The following is a 19315-nucleotide window of genomic DNA, read 5'->3' on the forward strand; positions in this document are numbered from 1 at the left end:
GTGTGGGGAGCTGGGGTCGGCCTCTTCTCACAGATAACCAGTGATAGGACTAGAGGGAATGGCCGCAAGTTGTGCCAGGGGAGGTTCTGGTTGGAAATGAGGAGACATTTCTGCTCAGAAAGAGCAGTCAGGCACTGGGACGGGTTGCCCAGGGAGGTGGTGGAGTCCCCGTCCCTGGGGGTGTTCAAGGGAAGGTTGGACGTGGTGCTTGGGGACATGGTTTGGTTGGTGACATAGGTGTATGGGGGTGGTTGGACCAGATGATTTTGAAACTCTTTTCAAACCCTAATGATTCTGTGGCTCCATGAAGGGCCGGCACTGCCGCTTTAAGACAGGCATGGCCTCCATAGGGCGGGACAGCGCCGCGCATGGCGCACGCGCAGAGGGGCGGGGGGGAGGGGGCGACAAAATGGCGGCGGGCGCCTGAGGCGGTGATGGCGGCGCTGAGGCGGGCGCTGAGCGGGGCCTGGCGGCCGCCGCCGCCGCCCTCTCACCGAGGCTTTGCCCGGCCGGCGGGGCCGCCGAGCTCCCGGCAGCTGCGGGAGGCCGACGAGGCCGCCCCCGTGTTCCAGTACGCGGGGAAGGCGGCGCGGCGCCGGGGGCGCGTTTTCGTCTGGGGCTTCTGCCTGGCGGGCGCCCTGGGCGTCCCCAGCTTCGTGAGGCCGGACGCGAGCTGGAAGAGGCCGCGGCGGGTGCAGCCGACGCCGTACCGGCTGGAGACGGACGGGAAGGTGCCTGCGGGGGGGGGCCGCTCTGTCGCGACAGGCGATAGAGGTGTCGGCGGGCGCGTGTTCTCCCGACAGGCCCCTGACAGCAGGAGGGGGGTTGGTTATCGCAGCAGGAGTGGATAGTTTCAATGCCTTTTTGGGGTTCTTTGGGGGGAAAATAGAAGCTTCTGCTAGAAATCGTATTTCTTGTCTCCGTGCGTGAGGCCTCGTGCTCTGCTGGCTCGAGGCAGGGCAGAACGGCTGGGCCTCCTTGGGCAAAAAGAGCAAAACGGGGCTGTTATTCCCTTAGTATCTTCCATTTTTTATTATTTAAATCTACTGATGTGGGCAGGTTTTGCTGCTGTGCCTGAACGGGTCCAAAAGCAACTGTACAAACACAAAAGCAAAACGTGAAAGCAGTAACATTCAGCTTGCGTTTACACCATTGTGCTAACCACTAAATGTTATTTTTGATTGTTTCGCCAAAGACTATGAATTTGGGCTACATTTGGGCATGGCTTAAAGAGTTGCTAATAACAAAACAGTCTGGAGTGGAACCTATTTTTCTAAACAGTATTTTATTACTGAATGTTATGCTTCTTGTTTGCCTTCAAAGATCACCTCTGCTGCCTGTGGTTATGGATTCACGCTGCTGTCCTCTAACACCACCGACATCACCAAAGTGTGGGGCATGGGGCTGAACAAGGACTCCCAGCTTGGATTTCAGAGGAGCATAAGAGACAGAAGTAAGGATGGAGGTCTTGTAAAGACTGATGGGACGGCACTGCGGGATACGTGTGGTATGGGTTGGGGGCATGGAAATGTACTGGGTGCCCTAATGCAGATCACAGGGCCTTACTTCTCTTTAAATATATATATATATATTTTAATGTGGCTGTTGTTTTCACTGTAACTGTCTGAGAGATCCATCTGTTCTACACACTGCACTTGTGTCCTTAACTGGGTATAACTAAAGTGGAAGCAACTGGTTATTCTGCAGAAGCCCATGTTTGTTGGTGAGGGTGCTGCTTTGAGTCTGTAGTTTGATAGTGGGTAGTGTAGTGGGCTCATTAATAAAATGGTTTTGGCAAGATGGTTTGCTCACTTCTGTTGCTTTTGCATCTCTGAACTAACTCTCTCCCACAGAATTCTTCTGGCAAAGTCAATGGAGGCTTTTGTGAAGCTGTAGGTTTTCTTTCTTTGTTTTAACACAAAATTGCATTTTGTAGGAAAAACACTTTATTCAATCATTTGGTCTTATCATAAGCTTTCAAATATATGTAAGAAGATGGTTTTTGTGCAGAAAACCATTTATTTCCTCTTCATGCCTTGTAAGAGCCTAATCCATCAAGGTATGGTGTGCCTTTTATGGGCAAAAGGTTAAATGTTGTGGCAAACCAAAAGAAAATGATTGCTGCTATGGAGAATGCTGAAGTTTACAGTGGAACTCTTGTGTATTGCTGCTAGAATCCGGTATAGATTTCTAAGAGTTCATGTGCGCAGCAGGTGTGTGTGCTTAAACAGCAACTGGAAAATGGTGGGACCACAGAAGCCTCCATTCGCCTTTTGCTTTTAAAGGTGACAGCTGTTACTCTGAGTTCTGTAACTGCTCACATCTCAGGTGTGTCTGTCTTTTTCTTGATTTTCAAGATCAATTATTTTTGCTAGAGGATACAGAAACAGGTTAAATAACTATGCAGTTAAAGCCCAAAGTAAGGGAGTGTACAGTGTTTGGGGAGATCTGTTGAAAGTGATGTGCAGAGTAGTGAGATTGCTGCTGCTCTGTATTTAACTTCTCTCAGACAAGCTTCCTTTTGGATAAGTTGCTTGTTACTTGGTTTGTTACCTGCCTGTTCTAATGCCATGTCTGTGTAGAGCTGTTTCCAGGAGAACTTACAACCTGCCAGCTTCCAGGTCATTGTATTCCATGGTCTAACTTCAGCTGTTTCTAAGCTAAACTACTTACATTTTACGCTAGCCATTCCCTGCCTTAGCCACCTTGTTGTTTCTCTTCCTCCAAGATCCTTCAGATATTGTCAGTGGTGGCACTGAGTTCATTACCACAGATTCCAGTAGCTTGCTGGCTCAACTGGAAGGAACAGAGAGAGAGGGAGAACGAGAGAGAGAGAAGGAAAAGTTCTCTTGCTTTGTGATGTCCATGTCTCTTTAGACACGTATAGACCTTGCTGTCTTTCCCTCCCTGCTGTGTTGCGTGCCAGGCTACTTGCAAACATCCGGTTGTGACCCCTCTCCTCGCATCACATAGTGTCTTACTGTAAGAGTAGTGTAGGTGTTCTGTTTCTTTTTCCAACTGAAGGCAGTGAGAACTAGTTAAAATGCTGCTATCTGGGAGCAGAATGCTGCATCAGGTCTTCTGGGATTTGCTTTCACTTGTTCAAGTGGTTTACTTTGATACCAAAGCTTTTATCTCACCTTAACCTTTTGCCAAGTACTGAGTATGTTTTGCTGTTTTTTTTTTTCCCCAGTTGACCATAACTGATTGCATATTCCTCAGGTTACTAAATCTGTTTGGAGTAGAGTCTGTCATTTTCTTTCTTAAACCTTAGATCTCTTATCCCTCATGGAGCCCTGCTTGTTAATGTTTCTTACATGCCTATTTCTGAAAGGGCCTTTAATCTGCTGTTCTTTAAATACGAAGCCCTAAGATTTTTTGTTTGCCTTTCATGCTGTCTTCTTGTAGTTGCTGATATTATACCTCGTTCGCAATATCCCCAGTTGTACAGAGCACTTTAGTTTGTGCTTAGTGTTAGGCTTTCTTGTAATCCAGCTTTATTCACCAAAGTGGTTGAACATACAGCTGAAAGCCTCAGTTTCCCAGTTGTGGCCACCTGAAGCCTTAATATCGTTCAGTCTCTAGGATTTTTGATTAGGCTATGATTCTTGGCTTCAGTCATCACTGTTTCTTTTAATCTCTTCCTCCCGGTGGTGAATATCAATTGCCATTTTACTTCGTTTAGCATCCTGGCTTTCTAAAATACGTCTGCTTTTGTAACAAAGTAGGGATCAGTTTGTGTGTGCACGATGTAACCAACAAATATTTGATGAATTTGTTTTATAGAATCTGCTGACTTTCTAATTTTTCTCTGTTCCTTAAGCTAAAGGCTACGAATATGTCTTGGAACCATCTCCAATTCCGTTACCACTGGAGAAGCCGCAGCAAACTCGAGTCTTGCAGGTGTCCTGCGGGAGAGCCCATTCCCTGATCCTGACGGACAGCGAAGGAGGTATGGTATTGCCTGTGCTGGTGACAAGGGACGCCTGACTATGCTTTCATTTAAAAAAATCTGAGAACGATTGCCGTATATCCTTGAGAACTAGACCGCAGATGGGCTGTTGCACTGTAAATGTGCAGGTAGCTGCTGGCCTTCGTGGGATCGCTCCCAGGAGGGAGAGGCCTCAGCTGATAACCAGGTGTCGAGCTCTGCGTGCTGTTTGGCTCAAGCTGTAAATGCGTTGGATGCTTTTTTGCTACAAGTATTGCAAAATACGGTTTGTTTACTTAGCCCCAGGCCTCGTTGAAGTGTAGGCTATTTGTCTCGTTCAGGCAGATGTGTTTTTGAATTCCGTTTTGGATGGCTGTGCCAATAGTTGTGTGTTACTTTCCCCATGAAGCCCCTGAGTGCTGCGTTTATAAAAGCCATGAATTAATAGGCCTTCATACAGCAGATCTGCTTTGTGAATTGGCTTTCCATGTCTCTGGTAACTCTGGTGCAGTGGCTTCAGCGCCGCACAGAGCAATCCAGTGCTGCTTATCGCTGGGTGAGCTGGCTGGCTGAATGCTCCTGTGGGAGGCCGATCTATTTCGGAGTCTCCTTGGCAACGGCAGGATGAACGAGGCAATTAGTGAAAAACAGCCACTGGGCTCCAGGTACTGCCCCGTGCCTGCAGCACTACCAGCAACATATTGTTGGCTAAAATGGATTTGGGCACTTAAATCCAAGTGGACTTGCTTTGAAGAAAGCTTATGCCAATTTTTACAGTACTGTGTTTGACCTTTTGTGCTGAGGACCTCATGAAAATATTCTGTGTACCTGCAAAGAAGCCTTAATGAGGCTGGGCAATAATAAAACTCATGCATTTTGTTGTTGTTTTTCAGTCTTCACCATGGGAAACAATTCTTACGGACAGTGTGGTCGGAAGATTGTTGAAGATGAAATTTACAGGTGAGAATCCAAAGAATCTGAACTTTCTTAATGTTAAAAACATTATTGCATGGAAATAACCCTTCAGTAAAACCTGGAGGTAGGAAAAGTCTGGTGGTACAAGGGTACTGTTCAAGATTAAAGAGTCTGAGAACAGGCTTTTATGCTGCAGGTATCATAAAAAGGGCCTGGCTTTAAACCCAAGCTGGGCACGAGTGCTCTTCTGACCACGTTCATAAAATAGAAAAAGCTGTCGGCATCTGACAGTTTTCACAGGGCGTAGTGAGGAAAACCCAACCTTTGTAACTAGCCCGAGGTAATCAGTGTTAGCAGTCCTTTTTCCCTTTAGCCTCTCAGAGGGGTGTGCAAGTGCTGTTTGTGAGGGTGCTAGAAATGCCTTGTAATCATGAAAGAGAGATCTTTTTATTGAGTCTCTTTGCTGTAACTGCGTTTGAGTCTCTACAGCTTTTCCTTTGTAGTGTTTTTGTGGACTGCACCAAAGCATATGCTCAAAATACTTGATAAGACACTAGTGATGTAAGTGGGTAGTGGGAATATGTTGAAAGTTACTGATTCCCTGGCAGGGCCTATAGGAGATTTTGCTGATTGCTCTTAGATCCACAGGACTTGGCCTGTGGAGTTTAAGAAAATAGCTGTAATTTAACTAGCTCTTTTTCACCTGGAGACTGGAATTTAGTCATGGGATTGTTCAGAACTCCTCTTTTTATGGAAAAATAAAATGAATGCGAACACTGCTTTGTTCATGCTCTGGGGTTTAAATGTGGTCAGTCTGTAATTAAGCGTAGTGTTGTATAGGTGCTGCAGTATTACCAAATGTCTGTGCTCATTCCAGACTAGGGAAGGTGTTTGAGAACTGCTCCCACCCCCAATTCCCATAAGAGATTATATTTAAGTAGTAACAGTTCTTAACTTCTTAAAGAGGAGAATGAATTTTAGAGTGGAACTGTGCTTTCTGAATATATAAGAATGTGAAAGAATCTCTCTTGTCCTAGTGAAGGGGCTTTCAGTAGAGGCAAGTCTACCTTCGCACTTACCAGTTACAGTCCTCTGAATTCCGCTGTGTTGCCTTTTCTCTTTTCGGTTGTTGTTTGGTGGTGTCCAGTGAAAGCCATTTGATTCATCAGCTGAATGATTTCGACAGCAGAGTTGTCCAGGTAAGAGGATCTTCTGAACCTAGTTCTGAAGGTAGGTTAAAAACTGGCTGAACAGCTGGTCCAGAGGGCAGTGGTCATAGGCACAAAGCCCAGTGGGAGGCCGATAATCCCCGTGTACCCGGGGTCAGTACTGGGCCCTGTCCTGTGCAGCAGCTTCATTAATGGTCTGGAGGGGTGGGGTGTGCCTTCTGCAAGTTTGTAGATGACACCAAGATGGGAGAAGCAGACAGTGCACCAGAGGTGGTGTTGCCATCCAGATGGGCACAGATGAGCCAGAGAAACAGGCTGACAGCAGCCTCCTGCAGTTCCACAGGGAAAATGCAGGGCCCTGCCTTGGGGGAGGAACAGCCCCAGGTACCAGGACACAGTGGGACTGACTGACTGGGGAGCAGCTTGGCAGAAAAGGCTGTGAGAGTCCTGGTCAATTGGCAACTGCTTTATTTTGAGTTTTGTCTTCCCCATATCAAAAGTGAGCTGCGAGACCTGCTTAGGGACTGCAGAGCAGTGCTCTGAGCAGTGATTCTTCGCACCGCTGCAGCACTTCCAGGCAGGGGTCTCGTTCACTGGTATGGCTGGGTGCCTGTAAGTGTACTTTGTGTGTATGTTGCTCCTGGCCCAGGCAGCGTCCTCAAAGGCAAGGATCACTTAGGTCAGCAGTATGAGAGTCCACCGTGGTACATCCTAATTAAGTCTTGATTTAGGCTCATAAACTTGTGTTTTTGCTCTTTATAATTTTTTTCAAGGGAGTTGAGTAAGTGATTCCTGTTTGTACTTTCGCAGCACCTACATGCTTAAAATTATTGGTAGTCGACTACTTAATTTGTGGGTTAAATCCCTTTAATCTTTGGCTAACTTTTAGGCTCTGTTTTTTGAAGACATTGGCTTTAACTTAGGGCAGGCCTATGCCAGACATGATTGCTGATTCAACATAAATGCTGATTTGAGAACAGATGTGTTCTTAGGGCACTCGCATGGCAGGGGATCAATGGCAGTTTGTAGCTGGCACTGGGAGCCACGTGGTAGCACTCTGGGAAGGGAGAGCTCTTTTTTGCTGCTCCGTTACGTTGCGCTGCTGAATTGAGCTTTCTGTTAACTAAGCCTTGTTTTGGATCTGAGACCAAGTCAGCTGCAGCATCACTTTCCACGAAGAAAATTCTGTTTCTTGTGCTGTCTCGTGCTGTTCGTAGCTTTCCCTGTCTGTGGAGCCACTGGATGTGCAGGGAAAGGTCAAAATCTGTGCTGCTGGGCATTGTAGAGGTTCATTGCTCAATTTGTCTGCCTGTAATGCTTCATTAAATCAATCGTGAACACGGGACCTTTCCTGACCAGCTCTGGCTTCTTGTTTGTGTGCAGGTTGTGTGTGGCCAAGACCACAGTCTGTTTAGAACCGAGGAAGGCAAGGTCTTTGCATGCGGTTGGGGAGCTGATGGACAAACAGGTAGGAGCTGAGCTCAGCTTGCATTCTAGTGATTGATGACTATAACGAGCTGTCCTTATCCAGAGCTCCTGGTGGATGTTGGTCTCCATGTGTGGATGCAAAGGAGCTGCTGTGTTTCCAGCTGCGTGCGGATGTTCTTAATGCTGTCGGGTTACCACATTGAGACAAACCAGTTCATTTTTAGGATGCCATACTGGCAACCCAGGCATTCAGCTTGAGGGGAGCATGTGGAAATGGCACGTGAAAGTTAGCTCCCTGGTTCTGTGCACGTCTTGCTTCATGATGCTCATTTCAGGGTCTGTTTTGCTTCCTGCTCCTGACAGAGACCTTTGGTGTGGCTGCTGCTGTCTTACTATGGGATCTCTGGCCAGGCCCTTGCTCGGGTGGCTCTTGCTGTCAGAGGACTTTATCTGAGCATTTCCTACTGTTTAGTCCTGCTGCTGCTCCTGAAGCTGGATTCTTCCTGTGGTTTTCTCCTGCAGGCATACTGCAGCCCATCCTGTTTGTCATCTGCTTTCTGGCTTCTTGTCCAGGCAGCTGTCATGCAGTGTGCTTGCTTCCCAGCGTCTTTTGCTACTTCACCTGCTGTTGTCTAAAATGATAGCAGAGTGTGCTGTCGCTCATGTTTGTCCTTGCAGAAGGCACGGTGCAGCAGCTTTATGGAAGTCTGCCTCTCTCAGGGTAACTGCCTGGATTGGTTAGTGCTCTCAAACGCTTGCAGATGAGTGCCCAGGGCCTAGACTGGTTTCCAGGTGTGATTGTGTAAAATTGCTTTGTACTCTAGAGAGCTAGCTTTGGTTAGAGCTGGTGTTTGGGGCTGGCTCTTACAGAAAAAGATGAGTGGTCTGTAACATGATAAAATGGTCCGATGTGGGCATTGAAGTATGTCTGGGGAAAAAAAAATCTTGATCACCTCTCTCCTCTTTTCCTTTCAGGCCTTGGGCACTACAATATCACCAGTATTCCTACGAAGCTAGGTGGTGACATCACCGGAGTGAACATTATCCAGGTCTCTTCCTACGGGGACTGTTGCCTGGCTGTCTCAGATGAGGGAGACCTCTTTGGCTGGGGGAATTCCGAATACTTGCAGCTGGCATCTGTCACTGAAACCACGCAGGTCAGTTGGCCTGGGGGGGGGGGAATTACACATTTCTCCCAGCAATGTGTTTTTTTTTAATTTGACAGCAGTGTAAATCAATATAAACTAACACCAGTAGCAGGCTGATTTTTTCCCAGTGCTTATAAAGCCAACCTGTCTGAAATGGTTGTTTAGCTTTAGGGCAGTATGTTAGCTAGCTAGTGACAGGCAGAGAAGTTTGGGTTACCTCACACCAGTTTGTCTGTCTCTTACAAAGGAAGAGCACACCCTATGACCTCATCCCCAGTCCACTGACTTTGCACCAAGTTTGTTTGTGCTGGTTTCTGGACAGAAGCAGCAGGATTTTTGGCTGGCTAATCAAGAATTTTGAATGGCCCTGCTTTGAGCAGGGTTTTGGTCCAGGTGACCCTTGGAGGTGCCTTCCAATTAGCCCTGGTGGGACTGTGTGGCTCTCTTTAGGGACTGTGTGGTTCTCTTTAGAGTCTGACACAGTAAAGGAGCACCTGAACTCCTTCCCCACCCCAGAAAGCAGCTGGTGATAAAAAGGAAGGTGACAAAACAAGACATCTTTGAAAGTGTGCTTCACAGCAGCGTTCATTCCCAGTACCTTCTGCCTTAAATAATGCTGTAATTGTACCCATCAACTTACAACTTGAGGTATAAAGGCCCCTTGCTAAATAGCCAGCCCCAGAAGTGTAGTAACTTGATTTTTGAGGTTGAAACCCCATGGACTGGATTGGTTCTCACTCACTGTCAACACTGAGTGGGAAATTCATTGACAGTTTATAAACTGGTTCTGTGGCTGTTTGTCGTAGTTTCTTGGGCACTTACGATGAATATTGAAGGGAAGTAAAGGGGAATTGCCTCTTGATTTTTCAGATTTTTAATTTTTTTTTGTGACCTGCAGGATGGAGTATTGGGCTGTTGGCTAGTGTACATGTGGACTACAATCTTGCTACTTGTGAATTATGAACAGAGATTTTTGCAGCACTCTTAAGATCTGTAGAAAGAAGAAAGTATATTGCAGAAGAATCCATTGAAGGCACTGTACGCAGAGGGTCTTGCTAGGTCTTCAGCTGCTTTAATAAACTCTAATCAAGGTTTTGTTGAGACATGTATAATACAGCAGAGAAGCTGCTTTCTTTAATTACATACTTCATAATGTTGAGCTCTATGCTCTGGGCCTGAATTTCTCACCAGCTACTTCAGTAGGCTTATAGCTGATTCCTAAACAAATCCCAGTGTTTTGAAGATACAAGTTGTTTGGTTTTTTTTTTTTTTGGAGCAAGCTTACATGGGGAGAGAATATAGTGCTGACTCAACACTAAGTGTTGCAGTACTGAGGTCATCAGGCAGTTGGTCTCCTCCTAGAGGTAGTGCAGAAAACAGAGTCAGGGAATTCATAATACTCAATATTCTTGGCAGAAGGCTAAGAGCAGGTAATTGCATTAGTGTGGCTTCTATTAAATAGGTACCTTTGTGTCCCCTGCTACTCCTGACCTACCCTTACCGTAGGGCTAATTGCTAGGACCCGGGAGGCCTGAGGATGGTGGCTGGGTTAAGTAGTGTAGCACCTTCCTGGATGCGTGCTCCTGACTGAGGTCGGAGAGGTCTGAGGCAGATGAGTGGCACGCCTGCCAAAGCTGGAGTTCTAGATACCACATAAATAACATCCAAATTGTGAAATTGCAGAGCTGGGTGTTACCTGTGATGTCTGAGGTCAGTGACACTTGGCAAGCTCTGTAGGTTTCTGCTGTACCAAACCCTACTGAATAAGACTGATATTCTTCGAGTGGTTTTCCTTTGTGTGTTCAGAAATATCACTGCAGAGCATTTCGGTGACTTTGCCCACTGGGAGGCCTTGGCAGGGTGCTCACGTACTGACGCTGGTGCTGTGTGACCTGCAGAGCCGGGGATACCAGCAGGCCTTAAGTGCTCCCAGCTTTGTTGCCCTGTGTAGGCTTTGTGCTGGGTAGCTATTTCTGGTGTGTCTGCGCTCTCAACCTTAATGAATTTCACGTAGTTCTTTTAGTCTTGGGACTTGCATTCGTTCTGTTACTCAGGCAGCAAAGGCTGTCTGCATTTAAGTTGTCAGTGTGTGCGAGCTCTTAACCAGAACCAGAGAACAAGTTAAAAATGTATGTCTCGTTTCCAGTTTAGTACTTTGTCTGTAATGACTCTTTGCAACCTCCTGCAGGTCAGTGTTCCCAGACACTTGCCGTTCAAGATTGGGAAGATAAAGGAGGCTGCGTGTGGAGGGACGGGCAATGTTGTGCTGACGGGTGAGGTCGCTTCCACAATTGTCCTCCTTGGTGCAGGGCCCCGCAGTGGGTGGGCTGTAACTTACTGGAGCGGGCATCTTGTTCGCTGGAAGCAGGGCTCGCTGTCTGTGTGAGGAGAGCTGGGAGACTGAGAACACTGTGGCTGAAAATGTTCTGGAGAGGCTCTGCATGAACCATGGAGCACCTCTTCTAGCCTGTGCTGCTGGGAAGCCTGTGTGTGCTGTTGGTGGTGCTTGTGCCAGCTAGGAGAGCACGGTCACTGCCTGCTGCTCTGATCCCTTGTTTTCTCATCACGTGGGCCATGCGTGGCCTATGTGAAGATGAATACAGGAAGGAAGGCAACGCTTCAGAGGGAGAACATCCCTTCAGACTCAGTATAAGTCTGACATGTAAATAAACCTTGATAAACCAGGCTGGAAAGCAGAGTTCTGAGGACAGTGAAACTGCAGCAGGTTTCTTACAGAGTAGTTTGGGGATTGCCAGTGGTGCACAGCTTGAAAGTCGCTCAATAAGGGATTGAGGGAAAGGATTGTACTACTCTGAGGAAGGATCGTCTTGATGAAGAGGTTCCTATATACGGTGCTGTTGCTGTGATGACATGGGAGCTGGCAGTCGTAGCAACTTATTCTGTCTTACGCTGTCCAACTGCTGCCTTTCCCAGGCACCCAGCTTGAGGCAGAACGCCAGGCAGGGCCACCAACCTGCCGCTGCTTTGGCTGTGCCTCAAAGGAGAAAGCGGTGATAATAAAACTCAGCCTTTAGCTGAAGTATTTTACCCAGTCTGCACTATGTTGGCACTTTTCCCCCATGAAGCTTGACTGGCTTACACAGCTTAGGAAAAAATTAAGGCATTCGGATGGAAATGCATTGTTTGCTACTTTTAAATGCTCAAAAGGAGTTAGTCTGCTGTAGGAGGCAGAATAGCATACCTTTTGGTCATGGTGTGAATTTCACAAGCGCAGACTTCCTTACTGAATGTGTTCTTATTGTGATGCAGAAGAAGGAAATGTTTTTGTCTGGGGATATGGAATTCTTGGGAAAGGACCAAACCTAACAGAAACAGCGGTGCCAGAGATGATCCCGCCCAGCCTCTTTGGCTGGTCAGACTTGAATCCGGACGTCCGCGTTGCTCATGTTCGCTGTGGACTCAGCCAATTTGCAGCACTTACAAGTAAGTTTCTACTTCTACTGTCAGGAGAAAGTCATGTGGCTATATTATTGGCAGCTTTGAAAGCTAAAAAGTCTTTCTTAAACACACTGGAACGCAGCAGGAGGGACAGACAGCACGTTCACAGTTGTCAGCATGGTCTCTAAGCGTAGGTACTGCTGCGATAGAGCCTATTACAACGTGAATGTAGGGCTGTTACCTACTTGTCACCTCTAGGGCTGACTTAGAAGAATAACACTTTCTTAAATAAACCCTAATACAAAAAAAACCAACCTCAAACAGGAAATCCAGGAAGGTTTTTTAATTTCCTTGTACAGAGTAAGTCAGTCAGTTACACTTCAGCAGCAAAAGGAGTACATGCGATAAATGGGCAAGGTAAAAATGAGTCTAAATCAGAGGGAGATGTCGGGCTTTCTTGCCCCTTCTTACCAATTCAGTTAGCAGGCTCAGGTGGAAAGGCCTACACATCTAGTATGCTAAAGTTAGGACAGTCTGGAACGTACACGGTGTATTTGCCTGTCTTTAAAGGAAGTTCTGAAGGTGAAGGTCACTTAAAAATGGGCAGCAGGGGGCAGCAACACAGAGAACCTGTGTACGCATTAGCAAAAGTAATAGCTTACTCATGAAAAGTGCTGGGTGCCGATGTGCTTGGTCCTTGTCAGGGAAGTTGTGGGTGTGACACTGAGTCTGGTCATAGGGTGCTTGTAACTGCCCTCCACCGTTAGCCAGGAAGAGTTACACACTAGGTGGTACTGGTGGCGTTTTAGGTTTAGTTGTCTGTGCTGTGGAGCTGATATGTGTGCTGAGAGGCTTAAAAAATGCTCTCTCTCCAATACAGCTGAATACAAGTGTTTTTCTTTTCCCTAGTTACCATTAGAAGGTCACTTCTGTCAGGCAGCTGAACAACTGGTGTCCAGGTGATGGCTTGGGGCAGATTTCACTGCCTTGCTTACCCCCATTTGCTGTGCTGATAGCTCGTGGGGGTCAGCTGTAATTGTTTAACTTCCAGTGCAGTTGATTCACTTCACTACAAATGATTCCCTGGAATCTCTTCTGCTGCATTCTTTCTTCAAATAAAATTCCAAAGCAAGAGCTGTAAGAAGGGAAGGCAAAGGCAGAGTTGTGCCCAGAGCTTGCTACTTGTCCTGCTCGTTAGGCATCGCTTTTCCCAAGCACATTTATTGTGCTTGGAACTGAACTTCAGGGCTTTCATGCTGCATGTATAACCGTTCATACTCCCAGCAGCGCTGTAGTCACACTTGCCAACATCACAAATAGACCAGTCTCATTAAAAAAAGAACTATTTTTATTCTTTTTTTCCTTTTTCTATCTACATAGACAGAGGAGAACTCTTTGTGTGGGGCAAGAATCTAAGAGGCTGCCTGGGAATTGGAAGAATGGAAGACCAGTATTTCCCATGGAGGGTAAGGATTAAGACCCAGAGTGTACTTTTTAGCTAGCCTTTGTTATTGTGAGGCCAAGAAACACTTGCCGCATAGTTTGAAGTAATTTTGGAAGAAGTAGAAACCTCAGATAACTGCAGGACTGCTTTCTTTTCCAGAGATCCTTGCCTAGTGTGCTCTAGGGGTGGAGGTGCTCAGTAAATCTGAGTCTCCTGGTTCTGCTCTTTCAGTATAGATTTCAGATCCCAAAGCAGGACCTGGTGCTGTGCCATCACTCCTGAACCACAGGAATGGCATCTTCCTCGTGTCTGCAGCCTTACTGCCTCCTCCCTTCCCCTCTAACCTGCGCTTCATTTCTGTGCATACTGCAAAGAAAACCGCCAGCATTGGTCACCTGTGAGCCGTAAGACTTGTGTTACAAATCTGACTAGGTGAATGTTTTGGTCGTGGCTGGCAGCAGGACCAAATAGCAGCGGGCTGCCTGGCCCTGCTCCTTTTCCAAGCCCAGCGTCTGTGGCAGTGGGTCACTGGGCTGGCTGTAGTTACAGCAGGAGGCGCTGAGCCACTGAGCTGTTTTCGTAGCTGGTTCACAGTGCTTCCAGTTCTGCTCCCTTCTCTCGGTTGGCTTTGAGAGCTAGACTGGGGGTGTAGAAAAGCTTGGCTCTGGAGTTCAGTGCTCAGCCCAACAGATGTTCCCAGTCTCCACCAGGGGCCACCTCAGAGAGGAGGGAGGCTACCAGTGGAACCACCCTGCAGTCCCCTTCTGTGTGCCTGAACTCGCAGTGGATGTGTTTCTTCGGCATGCGTTCTTCTCCTTTTAAAAAGGAACCCCAAAAACCATCTCCGGAGCATCTGACTGAAATCACACCGCTGTGGCTGAGTGGGGTCTCTGAACGCAGCACGCGTGGAGTGTCCACATTTCCCTAGGTGGATACTGATGGTAGTTCTGCCTCCAACAGCCAGCTCCTACAGGAGATACCAAAGTATCATTATGGTACAGTGGTGTAACAAAAACAAGGGCAGTTACCAGGCTCTTTGCCTGTCACATTCTACTCCAGAGCTAGCCATCTCTACATTCCCTTAGCTCACAGGAAAAGCTTGCACCTTGCCCTTCGTAGCTTCAGCTTTCCTTGAGCTGTAAGTGTACTGCAAGTGAAAGAACTGTAACTGTACTGGTGGGTGAGCTGGGTCTGCTTAGCCTCAAAGCAAAAACTGCCTGAGGCAAAGCCAAGCTCTTGCATCTCTCCTGTCCTTGCTGATGAGAGAAGAAGCTAATCCTTGTGGGGCTTGGGCAGGCCCTCTTCCTCTTGTCTGCATTATGCTCTGGTTGGTCATGCTGCTGCTGAGCAGATGGGCTGAGGCTTTGTTCTCCTCACTGGCTGCTACTGGGATGGTGCTTTCTGTCCTTCCAAAGCTTTGTGCCCTCCTGGGAGGGGAAAAGGGGAATATTTGGCAGCTTGATGCATGAGCACGTCTGGTGCTGGATCTTGCTTTCTCTGGGTTCTCAAGACGACTAGTCTGTTGATACAAGTTCCTGTAAAAGCAACTGATATATTAAGCAGAAGGAGGAATGAGAAATAGGAAATACTGGGTGCAGGATACCAGCTTGAGAAATAATCTGCTCTTGTGCTCTGATCCAGGTGACTGTGCCCGGTGAGGTGGTGGACGTTGCGTGTGGTGTGGACCACATGGTAAGCATGGTTAAATCTTTCACCTAGCAATGCTGCTGGGCCTCAGCGCTGCGCTTTGAAGACGGGGGAGCTCGGCGATGAGCTTCTGGGAAAGGAAGACTCGCTCCATGGAACCGGGCAAGAAGTGACTGTGAGCAGGGACAGCCCTAGCAGTGCCTGGGTGTGCTCTCATCTCTGCATTATTGAAACGCTCCGGCCTGGCTGCAGGAGGGAAGGATGCTCCCTGAGGAGGGCAGCAGTGCACGGGGTGCTCTGGCCACTTCCTGACAAACTCCCAAAGAGGCTGAGGCCCAGCCCGCAGCTGGTGCGTCCTGTGCCTAAGGATGAAGAGATCTCCCTCAGGGAAGACTGGTGTGAGGTGAAATCCGTAGCACAGGGCGTTCATTTACGGGTGCTTTCCTTGTCACCAGCTCTGGGGTGTCAGCATTGGACTGAGCCAAGCTATTTCCCCAGGGAAAGCTTTATAGTTACTAGTTCTTTATGCAGAAGAAAACTCATTCTGGCTGTTGGAGTCCAGCACAGCTGTGCTTGGTGTCCCCTACCAGCTGTGCCCTGCCCAGGCCCCTGTTCTCTGCAGAAGCTGGACATGGCCAGGGGCCTGCAGGCAGGTGGCGTGCCCGTGGCCTGGGCTGTCACAGGCTCTGCGTGCGCTCTGAAGGCTGAACAGCCAAGGAACATCCAGGGAACACGTTTGTTAGACTGGGAGAGTGAGAACTGTCTGCAGGGGGAAAGTGCTGCTGAGTAAGACCGCATGGAAAGAAATACGCTGCTGCTGTGGAAGCACAGGCCGAAGGGCAGTGGCCAGTCCAGCCTATTTATGGAAGTAGGCTGGAAACAAAGGTCCCTCCGAACTGCACGTGGGGCTGATGTTCAGGCAGTGGAAATGAGCAGCACTCACTGTTTGTCACGTAGTGGTCTCCGTGTGCTGATCACAAACCGCTGCCTTTGATTTTTGGGGAGTCCTGGCAGTCCTTGTCCCTGGGGTTATGGTGGCTCTGAGTTGCAGAGAGCCCTCTTGGCTTAGCCTGGCTTTCCTGCAGTGCGTCAGCCTTAGTGGGCAGTAAGCACAGCCTTGTTTCTTGGTGCCTTCTTAGCAGAGAAGTTGCGTTAAGCGCATTTAGGATGCAGTAAGCTAAAGGAGATGGGAAGCAGCAGCTGGATGTGCCTGTAGTAGGCACTCAGCAAATCTCACACAGAAACGTGGGAAAGTGTTTCTTGTGAAATGCTCCCAACCTCAGGCATAGCTGTGTCATTTATGTATGGGATACTCCTGCTTTGTCAAGGAAAAAAATTAAATTTATTATTTTAAAACGTTATTTTTGCAAAATCCAAGCAATTGTTTTAAATAAAGCGATTGTTAAGTCTTTGTATCTTTGTTTCTTAGTAATGGAAATGTTACTTGACTTCACACAGGGGCTGCTCTGTCTTGCAGTCTGCATTTGAACTTAAGCGTTGTGGTGTGGCAGGAAACTTCTGTCACCTGAGACACCTCTGATCCAGGAGGAGCCCTACTGCTTGTGTAGCCCTGCCCCTGAGGACACCACATACTTACGTTTAGCTCCATTATCCGGAATTCTGTACCAAATAGATTTTGTCTTAGCCTGATCAGAGCTTGGTGCCAAGCCCTATGCTAAGGCAATAACTTACGGAGGGCTTTGCATAAGGTATAGGGAAGGTGAAACGAAGTATGCAAACAACCCTCTGTACGTGCTACTCTTAACATCGCTGTGTACCTTGTGTTGTGGTGGTGGGCTGAGGCAGAGCAATCAGCGAGTAAAGTTAAATTGTGACAGAACTTCGCTGCTGTGCCTTCCCATTAAGTGAGCCTCGATTTATACCTTCTGCATCGGGCGTGAGCTGCCCAAACATGTCGTGTTGGCCTCCTGGGAGCAGCTGTGCCCTTTTTACATGAGGAAGCTTATTAAAGCATTGGAAATAAATACAAAAAAGGGTGGCAGGAAAGGTGTTTGTAGGAACTCCCTCGGACGTGCTGCTGTTTGACGGGGCTGCAGGATTGCAGGTCGGTGCCTGGGCCCTCTGCAGGCCTGCAGCTGCTCTGCCAGCAGCGCTGCTCGGGCCTCTTGGAGAGCTGGGCTGGGGCCTCGTGCCATGTCCTACCTGCTTGTCTTGCAGTCTTGCTGTGCAATAAATTGCAAAGTCTGTGTGTTAATTAAATGCCAGCAAGGTCTTTAGCCCTAAATAGAAGTGTTACACAGCTTAATGCACTGGGGAGGGCTGCAATTTCATTGCAGTGGCCGTGGGCATTCGCTAACGCACAGCGTGGTGGGAATGGAGTTAGTGGCACAGAGCTGTGGTCTGGCAAACACCACCCTGACCCGTTTTGGTTAGAGGAGGCATTGTTGAAGTGCTTAGAGCCCTGAGATCAGGCTAGAGCTTGTCCGGAGCCTTTAGCCTGGATGTGGCACCTGTCACTTTGTTAGTCAGCATCTTGCACTGCCTGCAAAATCAGGGGTTGGCTTAGAGACCCGGGACCAACACCAGTTCCCCTTGTACTTGCCAGTGACATACTGCACTTGCTCGGCAGTTCATGCAGCGTGGTCTGCGGCCGAACGGCTGCGCGGAGGGTGCGTGCAGGGGTTGCTCTCCCGCCCTGCCTCCAGCTACCTCGGCATGTCCCACGTCAGGCCCGAAGTGCTGAGGGAGGGGATGAGCCGGGCTCCCGGGCCCCTCCTCACACCCCTTGTCCTGACAGCTGCTGAAAGCCGTGATGGCAGCGCCGGGCCGAGGCTGAGCCCCTTCTCCTCTGGCTGCTGGGGAAATAAATTCAGGTGGCAGGAAGTTACTCGGGGCGATAAGGGAAAGCAGAATGGGGCTCGTCTGCAGCGCTGCGATTCCTCATTGCCAGCAGCCCGCTGTGAATGTCAAAGCGCAGGTGGGAGGGGGGTTGGTGGTGTTCGCAGCCCAGCTCCTGCCCCTCGTGTCCTGCAGCCCAAAGGTGTGGAAAGAAGCCCCCTGCTCCCTGCCAGCCTGCGGCGTGACACCAAGGACACCAAAACCCATCCAGCCCCTGCGAGCAGCAGTCACAGGGAGGGCAGCGTTCGGCTGGTGCCTTTGCGCCTGCCCAGCGTGTGGCATGGTCAGCGTGGTGTCTGCCCGAGGCCTGGCGCTAGCGAGCAGCATCCTCATAAACCAGCAGCAACCTTCCCTGCACTGGTATTCTACTAAGAAAGTAATAAAAACAAACGTATTAAAATAAAAAAGAAGCAAATAATAGAAAAATAATCACTTTTGACCCCCGGTCAAAGGAAGCTATGTCCTGAGGGGTTTTTGCTGCCCCCAAGATGGGTCAGGGCCGTGTCTGAGCGCTGCCAAGGCGCAAGGACCCCTCTGGGGAGCTGGGAGCCATGCGCTGGGAGGCAACTTTGCACCATTTCGTCCTGCAGAGCCGCAGACGAGCCAGCCCTAAATATACATACCTGCAGCGAGGGGTGGGCGCAGGACACACACAGGGAGCAGCTCAAATCAGAGCTAAAATAACCTCCTTGATTTTGCATTGATTAGCAAGAGTAATTCGCCCTCCAAACACCACTGCACTGTCAGTTCGGGCTTAAAATAGCCTGAAAGCAGCCTGGGACAAGCTGCTCGAGCAGAACCGTGTGTGTACCATCCCGAGCACCCTGGTGGGCTGCAGCAGGGCAGGGCGAGGGACTCACACCTGAATTTCCACTCCATAGCCAGCCTGGCAATGGGACACATCAGCGCCCCTGAAACCAAAGTTATTTTAGGCACCTACTGTGTTACGGTGAGCTCTTTTCTCCACAGGATCCTTCAAAAACAAGTGACTCAGAGAACTAATAATTAGCCTGGGGTGTTCAAAACACCACTGGAACGATGTTACTTTGGCGTGACTCATCACACTGCAAATTTTGTGGTTTTTTTTTTTTTTTTTTTGTGGTGTGCTGGGCCACCCCCCAGCGTCTGTGCCTCTTTGGGTAAAGGCAGAGAACCACTGATGATAAGGCACCATCAGCACATGCAGTCTTAGAGTCTAAGCTCCAGTTCTACAGCCAAAATCCTGCACATTTACCCCCAGACCCCAGTCTCTTTTGTGGGTAGCCACGGGCCAGGGAGACCATGAGCTTGCACGGCAGCATGGGGGCTGGTTTTCTGTTGCAATGGCTTTTTCTCAAGGCGAAGCATTAAGGTTGCATGTCACAAACACTTGGTG

The 19315-nt window shown here is 48.6% G+C and overlaps 1 protein-coding gene across 1 annotated transcript; it reads left to right on the top strand.

The window, feature by feature from the left end:
• The first annotated feature begins 384 nt into the window (after positions 1-384).
• On the top strand, positions 385-16494 carry RCC1L (RCC1 like). The gene is made up of 11 exons (XM_083806493.1): positions 385-731; positions 1324-1453; positions 3824-3952; positions 4825-4891; positions 5994-6045; positions 7399-7483; positions 8419-8600; positions 10780-10864; positions 11862-12035; positions 13371-13456; positions 15076-16494. Exons 1-11 carry the CDS (start codon positions 435-437, stop codon positions 15151-15153), a joined length of 1365 nt encoding a protein of 454 aa, XP_083662619.1. The 5' UTR covers positions 385-434; the 3' UTR covers positions 15154-16494.
• Positions 16495-19315: the final 2821 nt, after the last annotated feature.

The sequence above is a fragment of the Anser anser genome, assembly GCF_964211835.1.
Source record: "Anser anser genome assembly, chromosome: 20".
Taxonomy (NCBI): domain Eukaryota; kingdom Metazoa; phylum Chordata; class Aves; order Anseriformes; family Anatidae; genus Anser; species Anser anser.

Bases quoted from the DNA above. Each gene is read 5' to 3' on its own strand.
- RCC1L (XM_083806493.1), top strand. From the start codon at position 435: ATGGCGGCGCTGAGGCGGGCGCTGAGCGGGGCCTGGCGGCCGCCGCCG. The intron at 6,046-7,398 runs GTAAGAGGATCT...GTTTGTGTGCAG, and splicing joins TCGACAGCAGAGTTGTCCAG to GTTGTGTGTGGCCAAGACCA. The intron at 8,601-10,779 runs GTCAGTTGGCCT...AACCTCCTGCAG, and splicing joins CTGTCACTGAAACCACGCAG to GTCAGTGTTCCCAGACACTT.